We start from the raw sequence: 23,253 nt of genomic DNA, 5'->3' as shown, positions 1-23,253 counted from the left end.
ACAGGCTGCCCAGAGCAGCTGTGGCTGCCCCTGGATCCCTGGAAGTGGCCAAGGCCAGGCTGGACAGGGCTTGGAGCAGCCTGGGACAGTGGAAGGTGTCCCTGCCAGGGCAGGGGTGGCACTGGATGGGCTTTGAGGTCCCTCCCAACCCAAACCATCCCATGGGTTATGGAATAACCCCCGGCACCCTCCCGCTCACACCCCGTGTGCACACAGCACATCCCTGCGCACACGCGTGGCACAAACAGGTACACAAACACAGGATTGTGTACGTGTCAGCCATGGACACGATCACAGCCATGGGCGTGAACACACCGTTCACACACACTCACACACACACTCACTCACACACTGTTCACTCACAGTCACACACACTGTTCACTCTCACACTGTTCACACTCACACTGTTCACACACTCACACTGTTCACACACTCACACTCACACTGTTCACACACTCACACTGTTCACACACTCACACTGTTCACACACTCACACTCACACTGTTCACACACTCACACTGTTCACACACTCACACTCACACTGTTCACACACTCACACTGTTCACACACTCACACTCACACTGTTCACACACTCACACTGTTCACACACTCACACTCACACTGTTCACACACTCACACTGTTCACACACTCACACTCACACTGTTCACACACTCACACTGTTCACACACTCACACTCACACTGTTCACACACTCACACTGTTCACACACTCACACTGTTCACACACTCACACTGTTCTTCTCACTCTCACTCTCTCCCCCTCCCCCTCTCTCTCTCCCTCCCCCTCAGTCCCCGCCCCCGCCGCGCACGGGCCGCCCCCATTGGCTGTCCCGTCGCGTGGGCGGAGCCCCGCGCACGGACCAATCACTTATCCGCAGCGCTGCGCGCGCTCCGTTCCGCGCGCGGGGTCGCCATGGCCGCTCAGGGGCCGTCCCTGCCCCGCCCCGCCCCTCAGGGCACCCCTCTGCCCCTCAGGGCATCCCCCGCTTCTCAGGACACCCCCCTGCCCCTCAGGGCACCCCTCTGCCCGGGGACGGGTGGGAGCAGCGCCGGGCTCCCCCCAATCTCCCGTGTGCCCCCAGACCTGCTCCAACCACAGCTGTGGGTCCTGCACCTCAGAGCGGAGCCCACCCCCGATCCCAGGGCCGTCAGCGCTGTGGTTGTTTTCTTCTCTCCTTTTTCTCCTCCTTTATAAAGTGCCATTTGTACGTATTGACCTTACAAAAGCAGGTTAAAACCTCGGGCCGAGCGCTCCCCTCTTGTGGGGCTGCCCCGGCCTGGCCTAGGCCCTTCTAGTGTTCATTGTGCAGGTGAGAGGTGACAGGTGACCTGCCCCGGTGACACCGCAGCAGGGACAGCCTTCATTGGCCCGGCGGGGTCTGGGACACCAGAGTCCAGGATGGGGACATGAGGTCAGGGTGGGAATGTGAGTCCAGTGCAAGGAGACAGGGTGGGGTCACCCCCTCCCCAGAGTCCAGTGGCCCCCAGTGCAGGGGAACCTCCAGACTCGGAGCGTGGCACCGCGGTGGCCCAGGACATGGTGGCTGAGGACACAGCCCTGAGGACACGGTGGCCAAGGACACAGCCCCGCTCAGTTGATGGTGCTGCTCTGGCTCTCTCCCTCAGTGCTCCCAGTGCCACTTTCAGGGGTCCTTGCCCTGCTCAGCCCCTGCAGGCTGACAGCACCTGGAGGAAGAGGAGGAAGGGACAGGTCAGGAGAGATGGCAGCATGGGGTGACCCTCACATGCTGGCCTGGCCCTCCTGGACTCTTCTGCTAGCACCAGGGGCCTGACCCAAGCAGCACAAGGGGTCTGTCCTGTTCCCCCACCCCACAGCGAGACACTGGCACCCCAAGAGGCAGAACAGGCACTGAGCAGGAGTGTTGGCTCCTCAGCCTGCCAAAGGTCACCCCATAGTCCCCCACGTTTGCTGCCACCCCTTGGAGCCCCAGGGCCAGTGTGGCCATAACCAGGCCAGGGGGCTGTTGCCCCCCAGAAGGGCACAGCAAGCAAACATAGCCCCTCTCTGGGGGCAGCAGGGAAGTGAGACAATAGCCCTGCCCTGCGTCCTACTATGAGGGTTCCCCTGCAAGCATGGCCACAAGCCAGCCCAGTAATGACAGTGCTCTCACTGCTGCCCCACTGGGGCCATCTGCAAAGACACTGTGGCTTTAGCCCAGGCTAGCACTGACCACAGGGCTCCCAGTGCCCCCAGCCCCACACTGGGCTGCCCCCAAGCCCTCAGCCCCACTCACGGTAGCGGATCCGGATGGGCCACACCATGATGGAGCACAGTGTGGTGACAGCGGCGACACCGATGCCACCAGTGACCAGCACCATCACCCAGCGGTAGAAGTCGACACAGGCAGGGCAGCACAGCTCAGTCCTGTGGGGGACAGGCAGGGACGTGATTGGAGGCCAGGACTGGGGTCCCAGGCTACGGGCAATGGTCCCACGTCCTCAATCAGAGTCAGAACTGGATTCCACTGGGATGCGAGGGGAAGGCCCAGGGCAAGGATATCCCCAGGGTATGGCTTGGGCCCTTGTGCAAGGCCAGGAGAGAAGGTGAAGAAGGGTTTAAGACAAATTAGAGCTGGACAAGAGAAGCCTCCAGGGAGAGCTCAGAGCCCTTTCCAGTGCCTAAAGGGGCTCCAGGAGAGCTGGAGAGGGACTTGGGATAAGAGATGGGGGGACAGGACAAGGGGGAATGGCTTCTCACTACGACAGGGCAGGGTTAGATGGGAAAGAATTCTTCCCTTTGAGGGTGAGGAGGTCCTGGCACCGGGTGCCCAGAGCAGCTGTGGCTACCCCATCCCTGGAAGTCTTCTAGTCCAGGTTGGACAGGGCTTGGAGCAACCTGGTGTAGTAGAAAGTGTCCCTGCCCATGACAGGGGGTGGAAGGAGATGAGCTTTAAGGTCCTTTCCAATCCAAACCATTGTGGGACTCTACAAATCCAAGCTGGTTCCCTCCCATGTCTCTTGCTCCAACCCTGGAATATTTCCTCATGGCCCCCAAGCGATGGGGGTCCCAGCTCTGCAGAGACACTTACGGGCAGGGGTGCAGGTTCTGGATCAACATCACAGCCAGGCCATTGGCCATCTTGTCCGTGAAGCTCATGGCACCGTAGACAAACGCGCTGCTGTGCTGCGGGAGGAGAGGAAACCGCGCTGGGCCACGCAGTGCTGTGTGCCCTCTCATGGGCAGAGCCCTCACTGCAGCAGAGCAGCAGAGCACGGGGCACAGCACTCACAGGGCACAGCACACGGGGGCCCAGCAGAGCCCCCTCCCAGAGTCTCCATCCCCTAACCCTGGCCAGCGCCCACTCCAGACTGTGGGTGCTGTGCCTGCCATGACCCCCACTCTTATCCCAGGAGCAGTGGCTGTACCGTGTTGGTGCCGATGAGATCTGCAGTCATAGACAGGGAGGTGACCAGGATGGTGGCTGAGCCGGCCCCGAGCAGCACCGCCAGCCCGTAGATCTCATCTCCTATTGGCCTGGCCAGGGCCACCCAGGAGGCAAAGGCCAGGACCACCAGGATGCCCACAAAGTAAGTCAGCTGTGATGGGGACGGGCAGAGGGAGAAGGGGGAGTTCAAACATCAGCTGGCATTTGGTGAGGGAGGAGCAAGCAGGGAGGACACGAGGCCAGCATTGCCCAGGACCCATGAGGGACAGCCTTGGCTCTGTCCCAGCTGTATTTAAACAAGGAGACCCCAAAAGCAGGTCTTTCCTGTGCTCCAGGCTGTTCTGCAGCCCAAGGGTTGAGCCCCAAGCAGAGTTGTGGAAATGTGTCTGTGAGGGCAAGGGACACACCACTGGCACCCAACAGCACGGAGGGGACACACTAGGGGAGCAGGTCCCTCCTGCTGGCATTGTAGACCGTGTGCCCACCCTGGCCAGTGTAACCAGACCCCACCTCTGTCCCTGATGGGCACCACAGGGCTCTGCAGCCCAGTCAGGCCTGCATGGACATGGTAACTCTGGGCCAGCACTGCCTTCCCCAGCCCGAGGGATGTACAAGACAGGCCCCTGCCACCATCCCTGTCCACCATGCCCAGTCCCAGTAGGACCCAGATCCCCATCCCTGCCCACCACGCCCAGTCCCAGCAGGACCTATGCTGCAGTGGGTGGTTGCTGGCAGAGGGTCCATGAGGGGTCCCTGCTCTCCAGCTCAGGTGTGCCAGGAGCTTTGCTCACAGCCAGGATTTGGCCCCTGGTGCTCTCCTGGCATCAAACTCCAACCTCTCCAGTGAGACCCTGGACTCACATTCCGACCAATCCATTTGTTCACAGGTTTCATGAGGAACGAGGAGAGAAACCCACTGACGTACATCACTAGGGGAATGGTGGCAATGTACTTCTGCAAGGGACAAGGACAGGGAGATGAGCCCCAGGCCACATCAGGACACCTCACGTACCCCTGGACCTGCCCTGCACCCACCTTGGAGAGCAGCAGCGAGTTGGTCAGGTACATGGCAATGTAGGTCTGGGACAGGTTGACGATGAGGCGGGTGGCCATGTAGAGCACTGCGATCTGGGAGGGGACAGGACCAGGGCATCACCGCTCAGCCTGTGGGAAGGACCTGCCCTGCCCAGCTGTCACGGCACAGGTGCCCAGCGGGAAGGGGATGGCCCCTCTGAGGGGGTGGATGGGTCCCCAGAACAGCTCCCCTCTCCATCCCCATCCGCTCCTAAGCAAGCCCCATGGCAGCAGCCCAGGCCAGCGGAGTCCTGCCCAGCTGTACCTGGTAGAAGGAGGGCTCCAGCAGCCAGTCCTTCCAGAGCAGCAGTGGGTGTGGGGGGCCCGAGGGCTCCTTGTGCAGCAGCGGGGTGCTCTCCTCTGGCTCGGGTAGCACCCCTGGTGGGTACGGCTTCTCCTTGGTGCCCAGGTGGAAGATGAGGGAGAACACGGCCCCCAGCCCCACCACGATGAGGGCCAAATTCTGGTGAGGCAGTGGGGGTGAGCACAGCAGGGGGGGCAGCCCACCATCAGCCCCCCAGCAGTCTGGAGGGTAAGCAGGCGTGCCCAGACCCCACGGAGGGCTCAGTGTGGCTCTGGCCCAGTTGATGAGGTTTTAAGGCACTGCCCCCTGACTCCCTCCAGTACCTCCCCAGCTGAGCGGTGGGAAGAGGGAACCCCAGAGACTGTGCCTTGCCACCCACCCGAAACACAGGGATGTCCTGTGGGCCCAGGTGCTCCGTGTGGTCGGGCTGATCCGTCTGGAAGTTTAGCAGGAGCCAGGTCAGGCCGTACACAGTGATGTTGGCCATGACAGTGAAGGCATACCTGAGCGGAAGGAAACCTTGGGGTGATGCAGAGGGATAAGCATGGGGACAGCACAGCAGGACACCTCTGCCCACAGCTGCCCTCCAAGCCAGATGTGCTACAGCCTCTGCACCCCAGTGTCATGGCTGAGGTGACACCTCTGAGGGCACAAAGCACCTGGCCAGGCCTCAGCCTTATTGCTGCAACTCCCAGTGTGCCCAGTCCAAGCCTCGGGGCATGACTGGGAGGCAACCAAGATCCCTACAGGTCAGTCTGTTCCCCACCCAGGCACAGCTCACCTCTGCTTCAAGGATGCCAGGAGCTCCCTGACCCAGTACCCCCAGAGTGGGACCACTTGGACCCACGGTTACCCCACATCCTCCCTGCTCACCCTGCTCCATGGAATAAACATCCCATCCCACATCCCAGTCCTGACAGAGATGAGCCAAGTGCACTGCCCACCTGGCCCTGGAGACATCTCACCTCCAGAACAGTACCAAGAGCCATGTCCAGCTCTCCTTGAGGGCATCTGGGAGGGACAGTCCCTCCCCTAAATGCCACCATCCATTCCCAAAGGAGAAGTGTCCCCAGCTCAGGGAAGTGTCCCACGGGCTGTGTCACTGACATCCCTGGCATCAAGACATTCCCTCCTGGCAGCAAAGACTTTGGGCCACCAACCCAGGACCAGAGTCTTTTGGCACATCCCACAGGACACCCACATGGCCCAGTCCTTGTCCTGCCATGCCAAGGTGTCTGGTGTGTCACAGCACCCAGGGACCTCCTGTCACACAGTGATGGGACCCGGGGCAGCTCCCCCAGGCCCAGGTGACCTCCAGGTGTGGCTGTGCTCACCTGAAAGCTGTGAGCTCCACCTTCCCATGGTCACTGCTCACCAGCTCGGGGATGAGGGCCAGGTGGGACACCTGTGTGGCTGCCCACCCAAGCTGGAAGATGATGATGAAGGGGAGGTAGTAGATGAAGGCTGCCCATTGTGGAGTGCTGTCTCTGCAGGCCAGGCAGGGGCTGAAGACAAAGGGAAAGGACACGAGGACACAGGTGGTGCCTGGGGAGAGAGTGGAGCAGTGAGAGGCTGCACACCTGGCTGGGACTCCAATGTGACACACACAGCCCTCTCCAGGACAGGTTCTACCCCAGAGCTGGGGAGGGAGGTAGGTTCCTTCCCCAGCCAGATGAGACACGTGGAGCTCCAGACCCCTCCTCAGCCCATCCTGCACAGGGAATGTGGCACCCAGCCCAGACAGACACCCCCCAATCAAGGTCCTTCCCCAGCACAGCACTGGCACTGCCCTGTCCCCTCAAGACACCATGACAGAGCCTCAGTGTCACAACCACAGACACCAGGAAGTTCTGGCTGTCCCCAGGTGCAGATATCCAGTCAGATAACCCCTCCCTGCTGCCTGCCCGTGGTGATATGGCACCCCTAGGCTGGGAGGGCTCTGGCTGTCTCACGGGCACTGGCTCCACATCTGTCTCCACGTCCCCTCTCCCGTGGGGCTGGCAGAGTGGGGCTGGCAGAGAGAGCCGTGCTTCCACCACACTCACAGACACCACCCGCAGCATGACAGGGTGACACAGAGCCACGGGGGCTCCGGGAAGGGCCCGCTGAGTCAGGGACATCAGAGCCAGGCTCCTCCCTCTGCTGTGGCGGGACAGCCACAGGGACGCAGCCTGGGGACGCCGCATATGGGGACCCTGCGTGGGGCACACAGGCCAGCCTGGCCTCGCCCTCCCGTTTCCCAAAGTTACAGAGTCTATCTGCCAAGCGGCTCCACAGACCCCCAGGCCCCGATGCAGAGCCTGGTGCCCTGTCCCACATGTCTCCCTGTACTGTCCTACATGTCCCCAGCTTCACTGTGTGCTGATGAAGTGCTGTTCCTACAGCTGAGGGGAACCTGCTTTGCCAGGTCCCCAAGGTACCCTCTCCACTTTGCAAGAACCTCTCTTCCTCGTGAATGATTCCTCTTCCTCCCATCCATGAAGGGGAATTCCTCCTCCTCCTCCTCCTCGCTCCTACACAGCACAGCCATGCATGCCAGGGCAAAGCCAAGGGTAGCAGTGACAATCCCAGCCCAGCCCCATCCATCCCACCAAGGGGTGCTGGGTTCCCACACTGGCTCACAGTGCTCAGCTTTGGTGCTCCAGGACCTCTGAAGGACAGGGGACTCAGGCACATGTGGTACCTGTGCCCCAGACAAACCAGAGGCATGGAAAGGTTCATGAGGGCTCAAAACCAGCCCAGATCCTCTCTGTTCTCTGGGTTTTAGCTGGGCCCAGATGAGGGGTGAGGGTCCCAGGGCCCCACAGGGTCAGGCCCTGCAACCTTGTTGGGCTGTGAGGGCTCCCAGGGGAGCGCTGAATCAGGAGCTGTGGGACCCAGCTGCTGCAGCCTCCAGAGCTGCTCCTGTGCCCACCCACGAGCCATCGCCACCCACACAACCACAGGAGTGTCACCTCCTCCTCGCGGCCCCTTGGGACAGGCAGTGTCCACCACCAGGGTCACCCCACTGGCCACCCCATGGAGCTGTGCCCATCTGGCACAGGGCTGCACCCCAATAGCCATGTACCCCAAGTGTCCAGGAGTGGCTGCACTGAGCCAGAGGGGTCCTGCGGACCCCCTGCTCTCCCAAGCAGGGCCATGGGAGTCCAGCCAAGACCATTCTGCCCCGCCTGCAGCACCCCCTGGCAGGCAAAGGCCCAGCTTCTCATCTTTGGCCCTGCGGAGCAGATCACGAGAACGCCCGGCTGCTCAGCACAGGCGCCTGGGGCAGGGATTTTGGAACAGCACTGCCAGACAGGCTGAGACAGGCAGCAAAGAGATGCTCACCCTTCCTCCCCACTGCGTCAGGAAGCTGGACCCCATAAAAGAGCTGGCGAGCAGGCAGGCACACCCGGGACCGCCTGTGGAAACCCCTGGGGCCGCAGCCGCCGTGGGAAGATGCCATGATAGCAACTCGTGGTGTCTCCCCCACCCCGAGGCTGCGGTTTCACAACGTTTCCTCTGATCTGAGCATGGGTTTGCCACCGGACGAGACACCCCGCTTCCACACAACACCCCTCGCTGCAGCGTGATCAAAGGAGCTGGATCCGGTGGGTTTGCCACCACCGCTGGTCACTCTGTGGTTAGCCAAGGTGGGCGCCGGGGAAGCCCCCACCTTGGGAATAAGGGAATAAAGGCCTGGAAAACAGCCTGAGTACCTGCTCCAGCCTGTGCTCTGCTGCCTGCAAGGCCCGAGTTAGCATTTCCCCTCTGTGCTCGCCGGGTAGCACCGGCTGGAGCAGGGGGACGAAACAGCTCCAGCCACTTCCCTAAATCCAGGGTGCCGATGCGGCTGAGGCTGGGGCAGGGGTGAAGCTGCCCCTCCAGCACTCTCCCTGACTTGCTCCGGCAAGGTCAGACGCCTTATCAGGCTGCCGTTGGGTTGCACAAAGCATTGGTCGAGATAAATTTGGGATCAAGATAAGAGGAGCCATACTGCAACCGTCCTCCCTCCCCGCGGGTGTGCTCTGGGCGAGGCAGTGCCCGGTTGTTACCGAGGATTGTTATCAATGGCCATTTCTTCCATCAACTGCCCCGTCCCCAGTGCCAGCTAAGCAGGATGTGCAGGCTCCTGCACCAGTCACGGCACCAAGGATCCTTCTTCAGGCCATGCTGTCCCCTCAGAGAGGAACCAAGGACCCCTCTCTACACCACACTGTCCCCTCAGAGAGGGACCTTGACAGATGGGTCCCCACCAGCCCCTGCACTCCATTGCATTTTTTGACCTAGGGCAGAATGCAAGACAAACCTGTCAATAATTCCTGTGAGCCAGAGCCTCCTGTGCATCCCATGGCTGTACCCCGCTGCTGGCCCCTGGGATGCACAGCCCCAGCACAGCCAAGGGCCCCACACCACAGGGTCCCCTGCTCTGGGGACACTGGGAGCTGCTCAGGAAGCACCTGGACTTTTGTAAAAGCCCAGATTTTACTGATGGTTTTGACTTGGTTTTGCTGCAGCTCCAAGGTCTGAGCACGTGGCTCTCACCCCAGCTCGCTGCCACCCACACACACAAAGCCTGAGGGACAGTGGGGAGTCCCCAGGGTGGGATGGTGCCCAGGCAGGACAGGGATACCATGGTGCCCCTTCCCCATCCAGGCTCAGCATCCCACTGTCCCCTACACATGGAGCAGCTCTGTCCCTACCTCAGTGCTGCAGGGGATCCCAGAAAGGCACCTCCCAGGTTATCCCCTCCTCACAAGGCACCCCAGACCCATTTCCTGTCACCCAGGGCACACACCAGAGCCCCTTCACCTTCCACAGGGCATCCCAAGAGCCCCCAGGGCAGCCCTCCCTTCCATGGAAGAGCTGCTCCCTTCTACCCCAGGACACACAATTCTGCTCACCCCTGAGGCTGCCCCTCTCCAGCTGGGGGGACCCTGTCCCCACCTCACTGCCACATGATGGTCCCCCTCCCTAGAAAGGCTCCCACATCTTCAGGGAGACCTCCATGCCACAAGGCACCCTGGTTCCTTCCCGCTCCAGGGAACCCCAAAGGCTCATCCCCCAACCCAGAAAGGCACCCTTGGACTTGTTCCCCCTCTTCCAGGGCACCCCAGAAAGGTATCCTGGGGCTGATCCTGTACCCCAGAGAGGCTCCTCCACGTCCCCACAGCAGAGTGTCCCCCACCCATGCCCCCCAGCAGAGCTGCTTGGGGCCAACCCCCTCCACCCAGCATCCCCCACTGTCCCCCACTCTGGGCATCCTAGAAAGGTTCCTCCAGGGTCATCCCTTTCTTCTTAGGGCATCCCAGAAAGGTTCCCCTGGGTAGCCCCCACTCAGGGCACCTCAGAACTGCTCCTTGGGGTCACCCTTCTCCCTTCCGGGCACCCCAGGAGGGTGTCTTCCACCCCCCGGCACCCCCGAAAATCTCCCCCAGGGTCACCCATTTTCACATGTCACCTTAGATAGGCACCCTCGATCACTCCCTCAGGACACCGCAAAAAGACTCCCCCAGAGCCATCCTCTCCACTTAAGAGCGCCCCAGAAAGGCTCCCCCAGGTGACCCCCAACCCAGAGCACCCCAGAAGGTCTCCCTCACAGCCACACTCCTCCCCTCCCCTAACCAAAGCACCTCAGGGTTACCCGTCTCTTATCTTTGGCACCCCAGCAGTGTGTCCCACCCAAGGCACCCCAGAAAGGCTCCCTATGGCCATTGCTCTGGATGTCCCCCAACACAGACACCCCAGAAAGTCTCCCCCGGAGCCATCCCTCTTCACTTAGAGCATCCCAGAAAGGCTCTGCTGGGCGTTCCGCAACACCGACACACTGAAAGCTCTCCCGGGATCATCCCTCTCTACTCACGGCACCCCAGTAAAGTTCCCCCCTCGGATGTCGCCCACTCAGGACACCCCAGAAAGGCTCTCCCGGCGTCAGCCCTCTCCACCCGGCTCCCCCCATCAGAGCTCCCGGTCCCCGCACCCTCCGCCCAGGTGTCTCCGTTCCCTCCGGTCCCCGCACCCACCGGCCAGGTGCCAGCCCTTCCTGCGGCCGCAGCGGCCGCAACCGTGGGCCCGGTCGGCCTCGAAGCCGAGCAGGGGCGTGCAGAGCCCGTCGGCCGCCTGCCCGGCCAGGAGCAGCCCGCCGGCCGCGCCGTGCCCGTAGCCGAGCACGGCGTGCAGGAAGGGCAGCAGGTAGGTGAACCACAGCGCCGAGCACGCGTCGTTCAGGAAGTGCCCGCACGCGAAGCTGAGCCGCGCCCGCAGCGGCAGCGCCGGGCCCGGGGACTGCGGGGACCGCGGGGGCTCCGCCATGGTCCGGCCTGAGCCCGCGGGGACAGCGCCGGGACGGGTCCGGCGGGAGGGACCGCCAGGGAATGGGAGGGGACAGGGAGGAGGGAGGAGATGGCAGAGACAGGGAGGGACGGGCCGGCTCCGCTGATCCCCCGCATCCCCCGGGGATCCGTCCTGGGCGGGGCGGCCAGGGCAGGGGGAGGCGGGATGGGGGAGCGCCCAGTTACCCTAGTTACACCAGTGATGACCGCACAGCGGGTGAATGCCCAGTTACACCAGTGCTGTCCCCACTCCCATCCCACGGGACTCCACTGCTGTCCTCACACTGCTCCCAGACACATCACAGCTGCCCCCACGCCGTTCCCAGTCACACCAGTAGTGGCCCTGTATTGCTCCCAGTCACACCAGTACCATGGCACTACTCCCAGTCACACCAGTATTACCCCCACACTGCTCCCAGTAACATCAGTGCTGTCCCCTTACTGCTCCCAGTCATACCAGTAATGTCCCCATGCTGTTCCCAGTTGCACCAGTATTACTCTCACACTGCTCCCAGTCACATCAGCACTGTCCCCACAGTGCTCCCAGTCACACCAGTACTGGCCCTATACTGGTCCCAGTCACACCAGTGCTGTTCCCAGTGATCCCAGTATTACTCCCACACCCCCAGTCACTCCTGCCCTGCCCATAGCAGTCCCGCAGACCCCAGCATCCTCACACAGCTCCCAGTCACACCAGCGCTGCCTGTAACAGTCCCATTACCCACAAGGGAATGTCCCAGTCACTCCAGTACCTCCACACTGCTCTCAGTGACCTCAGTACCCACCTCAGCAAGGGGATAGCCCCCATGCTGCCAGTAGGCACCCCAGAATTCCAGTGACACCAGTATATCCTTGCTGCTCCCAGCAACTCCGGTATTCAAGTGAGGGGTCCCCATGATACCTGCAGTTGTCTGAGTTCCAGTGATCCCAGTCCACCATCACACTGCTCCCAGTCACCCAAATACTCCAGTATGCACCTAGTGGGGAGTGTCAGACTACAGCAGTGAGGGTACAGGGATTGTGGGCACTGGAACCAGTCAGCTGGGAGTCACTGGGACGCTAGGATGACTACAGATGTCATGGGGACCCCCTGTTTGGATGGGCACTGGGGTTAGTAGGAGTCATGAGGGGGTTCTGGGGTGACTGGGACATTCTGGGTAATGATGTGCCCGGGGCCATTATGGGCCCCAACCTGAACCACTGGGGTTGCTGGGGACAGCGTGGTGTCACTGGGATCACTGGGACTGGGGTGGCTACTGGAGTCATGGGACACCCCCTGTTGGGTGAATACTGGTGTCACTGAGAGTAGTGTGGGCTTACTTGGGCAGCCGGGAGCTCCTGTTGAGTAGGTACTGTTGTGACTGGGACCAGTATGAGCAGTACTGGGAGCACTGAGACCCTCTAGAGTGGAGTATTAGGGTCACTGGGACTCCGTGGTGACTACAGGCATCATGGGGATCCCCAACTGTGTGAATACTGGAGACACTGGGAGCAGACTGGAGGTCGTGGGGGACCTCCCCTTGTGTGTTTAATGGAGTCACTGGGACCAGTATGGGCTGTACTGGGGTGACGGGAAGCAGTGTTGGGGGAGTACTGGGGTCACTGGGACTCTAAGATAAGTACTGGTGTCATGGGTACCCCCTGCTGGGTGGGTATTGGGATTGCTGGGAGCGGTGGAGCAGGGTAGCTGAATCAGTGGCTCAGCTCCGAGGTGGGCACTGAGGTTACTGGGAGCGACGGGAAGACACTGGGGTCACCGGCACGGGGCGGCGGCGGTGGGACGCCGCCATGGCCTTGCCCCTTTAAAGCGCTGCCCACAGAGGACCGCAGGAGGTGCGTCCCCACCTCTTTGTTGTTGCCCCTTTAAGGCGCTGCCCTGCCACAACACTTCCTCGTCCCCACGCCGGCTGCTGATTGGTCGGGCCGCCAGCAGCGCGCGCGCGCCGCACCCGACAGCCCCGGTCCCCCTTCCGCCGCTTCCCTCTGACGTCACCACATCCAGCCAACCCGCGTCTGGCTGCGCTCAGCGAGTCGGCGCCGAGCGGCCAATCGGCGGCGGTGCGGCGGGAGCCTCGTTTGCATAATAATAGAGGGGCGTGGTCAGGTGAGCGGCGGCGGCGGCGGCGGGTCCGGACGGGGGGTCCTGTGCGGGGGGAGCCTGGGGGGATCCTCTGAGGGGATCCTTTGGGGGGATCCTGTGGGGAATCCTCTGGGGGAGCTCCTGGGGGGGAATCTCTGGGGGGGGAATCCTGTGGGAAGGGCGTTCCTGGGGGGGCTCCTGCGGGGCGATCCTGTGGGGGATCCTCTGGGAGGGGCGCCCCTCTCGGGACTCCTGGGGGGGCTCGGCGAGTCGCGGGTTATGAGGGCGAGCCCATTGGGGCGCTGCGATGGGACCCCAAGAGGGAGGGTGGGACCGGTGAGGGGGTGCGAGGGGCGCGGAGTGTTTTGGGGATGAAGCTGTTGGGTCTTGGGAAGGGGGGTTTCTGCGGGGGAGGGCTCAGGGGTCGCTGGGGATCGCGGTGGGAGTGGGGCCAGGAGGATGAGCCCGTGGGGGCTGCGATGGCACCCCCAGGGAGGGGTGGGTCAGTGGGAGCGGGCTGGAGCCTGTGCCGGGATCCTGGGGGCTGGGGCGGGTGGAGAGGCCAGTAGGGGGCTGGCTGGGAGGAGATGCCATTCGGGGAGGGGTCCTGTGATTTCTCCACGAGGGAGACGCCTCCGAGGGGGGGTTTCGGCAGGGAGACCCCGGTGGGCACCATCACCCAATGACAGTGCCAACTGTGCTCTGTCCCCAGGGTGCTGACCGAGACCCCTGCCCATGGCCCACAGCACCAAGCAGCCGCCTACCGCCCTGCTGTAAGTGCCACCACCTGCCACCACCTCCTCCGGCCACCCTGTTGTGTGTCAGTGCCCCTGGTGAAAGAGCAGCAGAAACTCACCCCCTTCCAAGCCTTGAGGGTGGTCTGTGTGTGCTGAGGAGGGATTGTCCCACTCTGCTCTGCACTGGGGCAGCCTCACCTCCAGTGCTGGGGGCACTTTGGGCACCACAAGGTCAGAAGGACCCAAAGCTGTTGGAGAGTGTCCCAAGGAGGGACACGGAGCTGGGGAAGGGGCTGAGGAGCGGCTGAGGGCACTTGGCTCGTTCAGCTGCAGCACAGGAGACTGAGGGGAGGCTCCTCGGGGGCTGCAGCTCCTCCCGAGGGGAGGCAGAGGGGCAGGGGCTGAGCTCTGCTCTGGGCCAGGGACAGGAGGCCAGGAAGGGCTGGAGCTGTGCCAGGGCTTGGCATGGAGCTCAGGGAAAGGTTCTTCCCCCCGAGGCTGCTGGCACTGCCCAGGCTCCCCAGGGAATGGTCCCGGCCCCGAGGCTGCCAGAGCTCCAGGAGCGTTTGGCCAGCGCTCTCAGGGATGCTCAGGGTGGGCTTGGTGGGGTGCCTGTGCAGGGACAGGAGCTGCACTGATGATCCCTGAGGGTCCCTTCCAGCTCTGGATATTTCAGGATTCTGTGATTCTAAGCACATTGGAAGATCAGAACCAGCAAGGGCTGAATTTCTCTGAGATTTGTGCTGTCCTGAGTTGTCCTTGGCCCTCCTGACACGGGGACTGGCAGATGGGGAAGCGCCTCAGAGGTGGAAGGAGGTGGATGCCAGAATGAACTGGCTAAGGAGGAATCTTATCTGAGATAACTTTACTTTTCAAAGCATCCTTAGGCATTCGAGGAATGTGGATCACAAGGGGGGAGGGTGATCCGTCTGGTGCTGGAGGGTGTCAGCCTGTTCCTGGCGAACACGATGATGCTGTGGACATCACTGAGAACATTGCTCTTGGAGCTGATAAAGCCAAAGGCTGGCCATGACCCTGCACAGCCTCAGAGGGTTCTTTTTACCCAGGAGCTGGAAGAAGAGGTGGTCTCACACGTTCCTGTAGGGATTTTTTGTGAATGTGGGGGTGTTGGCCCATATTCAGGGCACTGGTTGGCCTCTGATCCTGGTGGAGGGACATGTCCCACTTTTTCTACAAAGGCCACTGCAGTGTCAGGCTCTGTTCTGGGGGCTTGAAGAAGGGGCCCCCTAAGTTAACTGCAGGGATGGCTTGTCTGGGTGATAAATGGAGAGCAATAGCTTAGGGTCTCTGCATGGATTGGGGTTTGCTCCAGGTACATGATGTGGTAAACACAAGGGAAATTCCAAGGTGCATCCTGAGCAGGTTGGGATCACTGTGGCTTTTGGCACGTGCATTCCAAGGCTTGTGTTTGGTCCTGGGCTGGTTCTCAAGTCTGGGTACTGGGTTGGAACCCAAGCGAGCATCATTTGGTGATACTCAGGAGCCCTTTGTGGCTCCCCTGACATGGTGAGGACATTTCCAGCAGAACAGGAGCTGCCTTGAGGACCCTGGGGTATGAATGGGACAGAGCTGGGGGATGGAGCCAGCTGGAGGAGGTGCCAGGGGGTTAGGGTGCCCCAGGGTGATGCTGTGGTGGGACACAGAGGCTCTACCCACCTGGGGTGCCCTAACCCTAACCCCCCGGCACCTCCTCCAGCTGGCTCCATCCCTCGGGCAGGGAGGCTCTCCCCGAAGCAGCAGCTGATCCATGAAGCCGTGGAAGTGACCTGGGGAGAGGGGCTGGGCCCTGCAGTGCAGCCGCTCGAGGTGTCAGGGAGGTGTCACAGACAGCACAAACCTGCTGGGGTGGTTCTGGCCAGAGCAGCTCAAGCCAGTGCCCTGCCCTCATGCTCTGCCTCCTGGGTTCCTGGGATGTGGGTGATGCTCCCAGGTGGTGCCCCTGGTGCCATGATCCAAACCCCTGTGGCTCCTGCTCCCTTGCAGAGTCCCTTGGGACTCCTCACCAAGGTGTGTCCCAAGCCCAGGTGACAGGCAGGGATGTGACTGTCAATGTTACCTGACCCCAAGAGCCAACCCCCATCCAAATGTCCCTGACGAGTCCCAGGGCTGCCACCAGACCTCAGGGCAGCTTTAGTGTGCAGGGCTGCCCTGCTCACAGTGCTGGGCCCTGCTTCAGTGCCATCGCTCTGCTGTAGCCTCCCCTCATGGGAAGAAGGGCTCCATAGCTGGGTTTGGGGTTGTTTGACTCAGGGGGTGCGAGGTCATGCTGCTGGGGCATGTGTCACTGTTGGTCCCCATGGTGTCCCAGCCCTCTGACGGTGCTCTGGTTGCAGACATGCCACGGGCAAGGCTCAGCATGGGAACTTCGTGGTGGCCATCAAACAGGAGAAGGGGGAGTCGGCGCGGGTGGGCGGCGAGAAGCCAGAGGAGGAGGTGAGTCCCAGAGCCCGTGTCCCTGCTCACACCATCCCTGGGAGTGGGGCCCAAGGTGCCCAGCCCAGGGCTGTCCCTGCCCCTCCGCTTGCCCTGCAGCAGCCCACATGAGTCTGTGGCTGTGGCCACGGGCCAGGGAAGGGCTCAGACTTTGCCTTGAGGGCTGCGTGGGCCTGGGGGCTGCTCCTGTGTCCCACTGATGAGATGGTTCTGATCCCTGATGGGCTGTCCCTTCCCCATGGGTGCCAGCCGGTGAAGAAGAGGGGCTGGCCCAAGGGCAAGAAGAGGAAGAAGATCCTTCCCAATGGCCCCAAAGCCCCTGTGACGGGCTACGTGCGCTTCCTGAACGAGCGGCGCGAGCAGATCCGCACGCAGCATCCCGACCTGCCCTTCCCAGAGATCACAAAGATGCTGGGAGCAGAGTGGAGCAAACTGCAGCTCTCAGAGAAGCAGGTACTGGCCCCCAGCGGAGACCCCCCAGGGCTGAGCAGCTCCAGAGCCTGCTCCCCAAACCCCTGAGCTTGCTTCAAGAAAGGTGCTGGGCCCAGTGCTGAGGAGTGGAAGCTGGGCAGGGAGGGGTCAGCAGATCCTGACAGGTTGGGTTGGGTCAGGCTGAGGCCCCTCTGTGACCCACCACAGCGGTACCTGGACGAGGCGGAGCGGGAGAAGCAGCAGTACATGAAGGAGCTGCGGGAGTACCAGCAGTCAGAGGCCTACAAAATGTGCACGGAGAAGATCCAGGAGAAAAAGATCAAAAAAGGTGGGTTGTGTGAGCAATGGCTTCAGGATCCAGCCAGGTGCTGCCAGAGCCTTTCAGGGACATGAGGCTGGGCCCTGGGGTGACCTCCTTCCTCCCCTGCAGAGGACGTGGGTGCAGTGGCCGTGAACACCCTACTCAATGGGCACCCGCACAAGGTAAGGCCCTGTCCGATCTTTCCTGTGGGGAAACTGAGGCACTCACACTGCTGGGCTGGCTGCAGGTGTGGGTGGGCAGAGGGAGTTCTGAGGCTGTGAGTCCCAGGTTCCTGGAGGGGTGGGAGGCAGAGCATAGCCGTCCTCCCCCCTCACTTGCCAGACAGGGCCAGCCCTCACCCTGTCCCGGTTGCCCTCATCAGCCCAGCCCCAAGGTGATGGGGTCCCCTCTGGTGGGCTCAGCCCTACCCAACCCCTCCCTCTCATCTCTCAGGCTGGTGAGTGCAGCGACACCTTCTCCACCTTCGATGTGCCCATCTTCACCGAGGAGTTCTTGGACCAAAACAAGGGTAGGGGCTGTGGAGGGTCCTTGGGAAGCCCGTGTGGAGGTTCCAGGTCCTGGCTGGAGCATGGGTATTGGTGACACAGAGCTGCTTGGAAGAGCTGTGTTTGGCCTGGCTTTGGGTTTGGGATGAGGGGGGTGTCCAGGGTCTGTCCCCAACGGACACGGTGCTGTCCCACAGCCCGGGAGGCCGAGCTGCGGCGCCTGCGCAAGATGAACACGGAGTTCGAGGAGCAGAACGCCATCCTGCAGAAGCACACGGAGAGCATGAACTGCGCCAAGGAGAAGCTGGAGCAGGAGCTGGTGCAGGAGGAGCGGCAGACCCTGGCCCTGCAGCAGCAGCTCCAGTCTGTGCGGCAGGCCCTCACTGCCAGCTTCGCCTCCCTCCCCATCCCTGGTGAGTTGGGGGCAGCCATGGGGCCCCCCAGCTGCTGGGACCCTGCCTGGGCAGAGGGGCACTGAAGGGTCCCCGCATCCCATGCAGGGGAGCACTGTGGGGCAGTGGGGTGGTGGTAAGTGCCGATCTGCTGCTGGGGTGGGATGCTGCAACACCTGGGGAGCTGTCCAGGAAGCCCAGGGATGTGACAGCCAGCTGGCTTCCCTGTCCTGGGGCAGGGAAGGGATCCCTCCTTCTCTGGATCCACACACACACAGCTGCACCCCAGATTGGCCCAAATCCTTGTGTTTCTGGGCTTGTGCCACTGCAGGAGATGGCATCTGGCGCTGGGATCCCTCCTGCAGTCCCCAGCGCATGAGCAGGTTGGGCTGGGGACCTGCTGGCCCTGCTCACTGGGCTGTCACCTCACAGGCACTGGGGAGACCCCCACGCTGAGCACCCTGGACTTCTACATGGCCAAACTGCACAGTGCCATTGAGAGCAATCCCCTGCAGCATGAGCCGCTGGTGCTGCGTGTCAAGGAGATCCTGTCCCGGATTGCCAGGTGAGTGCAGGGCTGGGACCGTGGCACAGGTGTCCCCATGGCACTGCAGGGTTGAGCTCCAGCTGGTGGCGATGGGAGCTGAGCAGGAAAGGTGTGGACAGAGATAGGCAGAGATGGTGCAGCTGCTCCAGGGAGCTGTGGGAGAGGGAAGCCTAGTCCCTGAATTCAGGAGGTGTCTCCATGTCCAAAGATGCTGATCTGTTGGAGCAAGTCCAGGGAAGCTCACAGAGATGCTCCACGAAGGGGCTGGAGCCCCTCTGCTCTGGAGCCAGGCTGGGAGAGCTGGGGGTGCTCAGCTGGAGAGGAGAAGGCTCCAGGGAGAGCTCAGAGCCCCTGAAGGGGCTCCAGGAGAGCTGGAGAGGGACTGGGGACAAAGCCTGGAGGGACAGGACCCAGGGAATGGCTCCCACTGCCAGAGGGCAGGGCTGGATGGGATCTTGGGCAGGAATTGTTCCCTTTGAGGGTGGGCAGGCCCTGGCCCAGGGTGCCCAGAGCAGCTGTGGCTGCCCCTGGATCCCTGGCAGTGCCCAAGGCCAGGCTGGACAGGGCTTGGAGCATCCTGGGACAGTCGAAGGTGTCCCTGCCATGGCAGAGGGAGAAGCTGGATGAACTTTAGGACTCTTTCCAATCCAAACCATTGTGGAATTCTGTGACTCAGCTATGCTTTTCTCCCTCCTCAGTGAACACTTGTGAGAGGACCAGTCCTTCCAGACCCCGGACCTGGCTGGACCCCAGGCCTGTCCCTTGGAGCTCACTCAAGGGACAGTCTCTGCAGGGGCTCTGGCTGCTCCCCCTACCCCTTGCACCTTCCTGCAGCCAGGACCCCCAGCCCTGACCACCCGAGCCACGGCTGCACAAGTTCCAGGGACCTTGAGCTTTGGGGGACAAGCCGTGACAGGGCTGAGAGCCCAGCTGGGGCAGTGCTGGGAGAGGCTCAGCATTGGTGTGAGCACTCCTGGTTTTCCCCTGGGCCCCCCAGCCATGCCTTGCCAACCAGGGGCTCCCTGAAGCCTGACTGGGGCAGGGGATGGTGGGTTTGGGCCTGGAGTGAACACATCCTATTAGGGTGAACTGGGGCTGTGGGGACTGTGGAGTGACCAGGACCCCCTTGGTCCTGGTGCTGCCTCCTGTCCCCTGGCCAGTTTGGGAGCCCCTTGGTCCCATCCCAGCAAGGGCATGAGGGCAGCTCCTTCCCACCACCTGCCTCAGCTTTTATTTGATGGGTGCCTTCAGCCCCTGCCCTTGTCAGCCTCCTTCCTCTCCATATCTGGGACCAGGCAGTGAACTCTTGCAAGCAATAAAACTCTTTAGGCCAGAGGGGAGCTGGAACTGTGACCCCCTCCTGGGGAAGGAAGCAGAGGAAAGCTGGGACTGACCCCCTCCCATTGTGGGGACTCCTGGAAGAGGGGAGCTGGGACTCACCTTGTCCTAGGGTGGGGACCCCTGTAGCAGGGGAGCTGTGACTGACCCTTTCCTGCTTGCAGGGACCCTGGGTGTGCTGCACTGGCTTTTGCCTCCTGCCCCTTTTGCCTGAGCCCCCCTGCTCTTGTGGGACCACTGTGCTGGCAACCGGGGTCAGGCTTGGTGTCCCCGGGACTGCCTGTCATTAATCTCAGACTGTGTAATTAGAGAGTGTCTTATTTTCTTACTTAGCACTACATGGGCCTGGCCCTGGCCCTGGGTCTGACGGGGACCGGGGTGTTCCCACCCCTCCCTCGCTTGCCGGGCCTGCGCTGTGCATCTGCCATTTGCCATCTCGTGCTGCCGCTCGGCTGGGGATGGAGATGGGAGCAATAAATGTGGGAGAAAACCGCTCTGGTCTCTTTGTGTCTGTGCTCAGCGGGAGCTCTGGAGCTGATCCTGGGCTTGATTGTTGGGGTGGATCCGTGGGTGACAGCCCTGAGCCCATCGCTGCAGCCCCCAGCCCCGGCTGGGGAGGAGGTGATGGTGCTGGCTCGGGGCCGGGGCTCTTCCTACGTGGCAGAGCTCACCCGATCCCCACGGGTGACCTGCGCCACCGGCTCAGGTTCCCGGCTGCGGGGATCACCTTACGGCCGGCGGGGAGCCAGCCCCATCCATAATTCAGCAGCGCTGCAGGGATGCAGCGGGCGGGCAGGCACGGCCGGCAGCCCCCCGAGGGCAGCCCCATGGAGAACGGCGTGAGGCAGGAGCCGGGGACCCCCGAGCCGCCCGGCCCCACAGCCCCCCGGGCTCCCCGCGCCCGGCCCAGGCTGGTGTTCCACACGCAGCTGGCCCACGGCAGCCCCACGGGGCGCATCGAGGGCTTCACCAACGTCAAGGAGCTCTACGCCAAAATCGCCGAGGTCTTCGACATCTCGCCCACCGAGGTGAGGGGCTGCGGCCTGGGGCGGGGTCTTCCAACCAGGCAGGGACACCCACCCTGAGGCACTGTCTGTGGCCTGTGCTCCCCCCAAGTCCCCAGATGCTTGCAAATGTAGTCCCCAAAATTTTCTGGAAGAGTGTTATGGCCTCAGGGAGTGTTATTGGCTCTTCGGGGGAGGGCTTGGGGGCTCTGTGCTTCAGTTTCCACCCCGTATGTGGGCAAGGAGCTGTGGCTGCAGTTCCTGGCTGATTCCAGCTGCCTGGAGCTGGGGGAAGGTGCACAGGGATGGGCAGTGCAGGGTCCCCAGGCAGGCTGGGGGTCCCTGGGCCCCTCTGTTCCAGCAGTGCCCAGATCTGATTGAATCCCCCTGAACTGGCCATGGCTCCCCTGACACCTCTTGCCCTAGTGGGGTGTCCCCAGTCCCTGCTGATGGGGTTCCCCGGGGCAGATCCTCTTCTGCACGCTCAACACGCACAAAGTGGACATGCAGAAGCTGCTGGGGGGACAGATTGGCCTGGAGGATTTCATCTTCGCCCACGTCCGGGGTGAGACCAAGGAGGTGGAGGTGACCAAGACAGAGGACGCGCTTGGCCTCACCATCACAGACAACGGGGCCGGCTACGCCTTCATCAAGGTGAACCCCCTGGGAGCAACCCGGGGCTGGGGCAGCCCTGGGGACTGTGGCCCTGCAGGTGACATCCCCTGTGCATCCCCTCCCTGGCACCAGGCTCCTCCCTGACTCCCCACATCAGTCCTTCCCTGGGTCCACCCTGGCCCTGGGGATCTCCCCTGCTGTGGGGACATTTGGAAAGGCTTCCCTGCCTGACCTGACTAGCAAAGGGCATGGGACCACTGAGGTGGTTGTGTGTGGGTTGGGATGGGGGCTGTGTCTGACTGTCCCCTTGAGCCGTGTGGTCGCTGTGTCCCTGTCCCACCGTGGTCCCCAGAGGATCAAGGAGGGGAGCATCATCAACCGGCTGCAGACAGTGTGTGTGGGGGACAGCATCGAGGCCATCAACGACCACACCATCGTGGGCTGCCGGCACTACGAGGTGGCCCGGATGCTGCGGGAGCTGCCGCGGGCTCAGCCCTTCACCCTCCGCCTGGTCCAGCCGAAAAAGGCCTTTGGTGAGTTGGGAAGGTCCCCCTGCTCTTGCCCTGGGAACCCTGGGATTGTCCCCAGGCCCCTGTGGCCCTGCAGCCCCTCCCCAGCGACCGAGTGCCTCCCAGGGTTTAGTGCCCCCTGTGTGTACCCCTCTGCACCCCCACTATGTGTGTGGACCCCACAGCCCTGGGACACCCACATGCAGGTGCCCACACCTGCTCGTGCCCCCGTGGGCACCCCCTTGCTCTGTGAGCGTTGCCCAGAGCATCCATGAGCACCTCATAACCACGAGCATCCCCCCCGCTGCACCCCTGGGTGTCCCTGACTGCCCCCCCGCCCCGTCCCACACACGGCTCACCCTGCAGTGCCCCTGGGGGGCTGGGGGATGGCCGGGCAGTGAGCAGCGAGGGGCTGGGGATGCCCGGTCCTGCCTCTGCCCTCACCCCCCGTCCCGGGGCACAGACATGATCGGGCAGCGCATACGGACAGGCAAATCCCCAGGCGAAGGCAGAGTGGCCAGTGGGAAGGAAACGCTGCGGCTGCGGACACAGGGTCCGGCCATGCTGGAGGAGGGGGTAAGGTCCACCCGAGTCCCCCATCCCGAGCCTATGGCTGCTCACCCTGTGCCAGGGTGGGGATGAGCATCCCCGTGCCCCTGGGTGCTCCCTGCGCTGCCCAGCACTCACCCCCGGGCGCCTCGCCCCCAGCCCAGCCCCTCCGAGGAAGAGGATGCCCGGCGGGTGGACGATCTGCTGGAGAGTTACATGGGCATCCGCGACAGCGAGCTGGGTGAGGAGGGGGCCTGGACCCTGACCTGGAGCTGACCCTGCTCCTACCCCTACCACTGACCTGCCCCTGTCCTGACCCTCCCCCCTGCCCCTTCCCCAGCCCCTGCACTGACCCAGCTCCTCCTCCTGCCCCACCAGCTCCTGCCTCTTCTCCTGCTCCTGTCCCAGCCCCTCACACTGGCCCTGACCTCCCTCTTCTCCCGAACAGCCTCGACGATGGTGGAGGCTGCCAAGGGCAGCCCCAGCGTGGCCCAGCTTGCCCAGGGGCTGGACTCGGTGCTGGGCGAGTTTGCCTTCCCCCAGGAGTTTGTGGCCGAGGTGTGGGCAGCCGTCTGCCACCCCAAGGGGGATAAGGAGTAGCTGGGTCACTTTTATCCTCTCCCCACGCCCCCACCTCATCCCCACCCCATCTGGGGCTGAGGTGCTGGTGGGG

At 62.6% G+C, this 23,253-nt stretch overlaps 3 protein-coding genes and 1 long non-coding RNA gene across 6 annotated transcripts; 3 read left to right on the top strand and 1 right to left on the bottom strand.

Annotated features, from left to right (window-relative positions):
* Window positions 1–1,297: 1,297 nt before the first annotated feature.
* MFSD12 (major facilitator superfamily domain containing 12) lies at window positions 1,298–11,196 on the bottom strand. 2 transcript variants are annotated; one of them, XM_053999264.1, is made up of 10 exons: window positions 10,808–11,195; window positions 6,140–6,350; window positions 5,185–5,308; window positions 4,767–4,964; window positions 4,463–4,555; window positions 4,289–4,381; window positions 3,408–3,578; window positions 3,071–3,165; window positions 2,276–2,406; window positions 1,298–1,706 (listed from the first exon to the last, which is right to left on the bottom strand). In XM_053999264.1, exons 1-10 carry the CDS (start codon window positions 11,094–11,096, stop codon window positions 1,612–1,614), a joined length of 1,500 nt encoding a protein of 499 aa, XP_053855239.1. In that variant the 5' UTR covers window positions 11,097–11,195; the 3' UTR covers window positions 1,298–1,611. The 2 variants fall into 2 exon arrangements, with proteins under 2 accessions (XP_053855239.1, XP_053855238.1); XM_053999263.1 differs by having other exon boundaries at window positions 4,289–4,555; window positions 10,808–11,196.
* On the top strand, window positions 4,400–8,499 carry LOC128819239 (uncharacterized). The gene is made up of 2 exons (XR_008440677.1): window positions 4,400–4,489; window positions 8,154–8,499. It is a non-coding gene; the product is annotated as an uncharacterized LOC128819239 (long non-coding RNA).
* A 1,523-nt stretch (window positions 11,197–12,719) lies between the features above and the next one.
* HMG20B (high mobility group 20B) lies at window positions 12,720–20,395 on the top strand. Of its 2 annotated transcripts, XM_053999266.1 has the most exons (10): window positions 12,720–13,220; window positions 13,909–13,969; window positions 16,288–16,387; window positions 16,637–16,840; window positions 17,027–17,147; window positions 17,250–17,302; window positions 17,574–17,649; window positions 17,824–18,039; window positions 18,451–18,583; window positions 19,264–20,395. In XM_053999266.1, the coding sequence occupies exons 2-10, from the start codon at window positions 13,932–13,934 to the stop codon at window positions 19,274–19,276; spliced, it is 954 nt and encodes a 317-aa protein (XP_053855241.1). In that variant the 5' UTR covers window positions 12,720–13,220; window positions 13,909–13,931; the 3' UTR covers window positions 19,277–20,395. The 2 variants fall into 2 exon arrangements, with proteins under 2 accessions (XP_053855241.1, XP_053855240.1); XM_053999265.1 differs by lacking the exon at window positions 12,720–13,220 and having other exon boundaries at window positions 13,855–13,969.
* A 287-nt stretch (window positions 20,396–20,682) lies between these two features.
* On the top strand, window positions 20,683–23,180 carry GIPC3 (GIPC PDZ domain containing family member 3). Its single transcript, XM_053999267.1, has 6 exons — window positions 20,683–20,931; window positions 21,376–21,561; window positions 21,875–22,055; window positions 22,495–22,607; window positions 22,740–22,821; window positions 23,029–23,180. The coding sequence occupies exons 1-6, from the start codon at window positions 20,683–20,685 to the stop codon at window positions 23,178–23,180; spliced, it is 963 nt and encodes a 320-aa protein (XP_053855242.1).
* Window positions 23,181–23,253: the final 73 nt, after the last annotated feature.

This window comes from Vidua macroura, chromosome 26 (genome assembly GCF_024509145.1).
Source record: "Vidua macroura isolate BioBank_ID:100142 chromosome 26, ASM2450914v1, whole genome shotgun sequence".
In the NCBI taxonomy this organism is placed as follows: domain Eukaryota; kingdom Metazoa; phylum Chordata; class Aves; order Passeriformes; family Viduidae; genus Vidua; species Vidua macroura.
This window is presented reverse-complemented; position numbering and strand designations above follow the sequence as displayed.

Excerpts from the sequence above, each read along its gene's own strand:
- MFSD12 (XM_053999263.1), bottom strand. The coding sequence starts at position 11,096 with ATGGCGGAGCCCCCGCGGTCCCCGCAGTCCCCGGGCCCGGCGCTGCCG. Across the intron at positions 6,351-10,807 it reads GAAGGGCTGGCACCTGGCCG|GCACCACCTGTGTCCTCGTG; the intron begins GTGGGTGCGGGG and ends CTCTCTCCCCAG. Across the intron at positions 2,407-3,070 it reads CAGAACCTGCACCCCTGCCC|GACTGAGCTGTGCTGCCCTG; the intron begins GTAAGTGTCTCT and ends TGTCCCCCACAG.
- HMG20B (XM_053999266.1), top strand. The coding sequence starts at position 13,932 with ATGGCCCACAGCACCAAGCAGCCGCCTACCGCCCTGCT. Across the intron at positions 13,970-16,287 it reads CAGCCGCCTACCGCCCTGCT|ACATGCCACGGGCAAGGCTC; the intron begins GTAAGTGCCACC and ends CTCTGGTTGCAG. Across the intron at positions 17,148-17,249 it reads GGAGAAAAAGATCAAAAAAG|AGGACGTGGGTGCAGTGGCC; the intron begins GTGGGTTGTGTG and ends CCTCCCCTGCAG.
- GIPC3 (XM_053999267.1), top strand. The coding sequence starts at position 20,683 with ATGCAGCGGGCGGGCAGGCACGGCCGGCAGCCCCCCGAGGGCAGCCCC. Across the intron at positions 22,056-22,494 it reads CCAGCCGAAAAAGGCCTTTG|ACATGATCGGGCAGCGCATA; the intron begins GTGAGTTGGGAA and ends CCCGGGGCACAG. Across the intron at positions 22,608-22,739 it reads CGGCCATGCTGGAGGAGGGG|CCCAGCCCCTCCGAGGAAGA; the intron begins GTAAGGTCCACC and ends CCTCGCCCCCAG.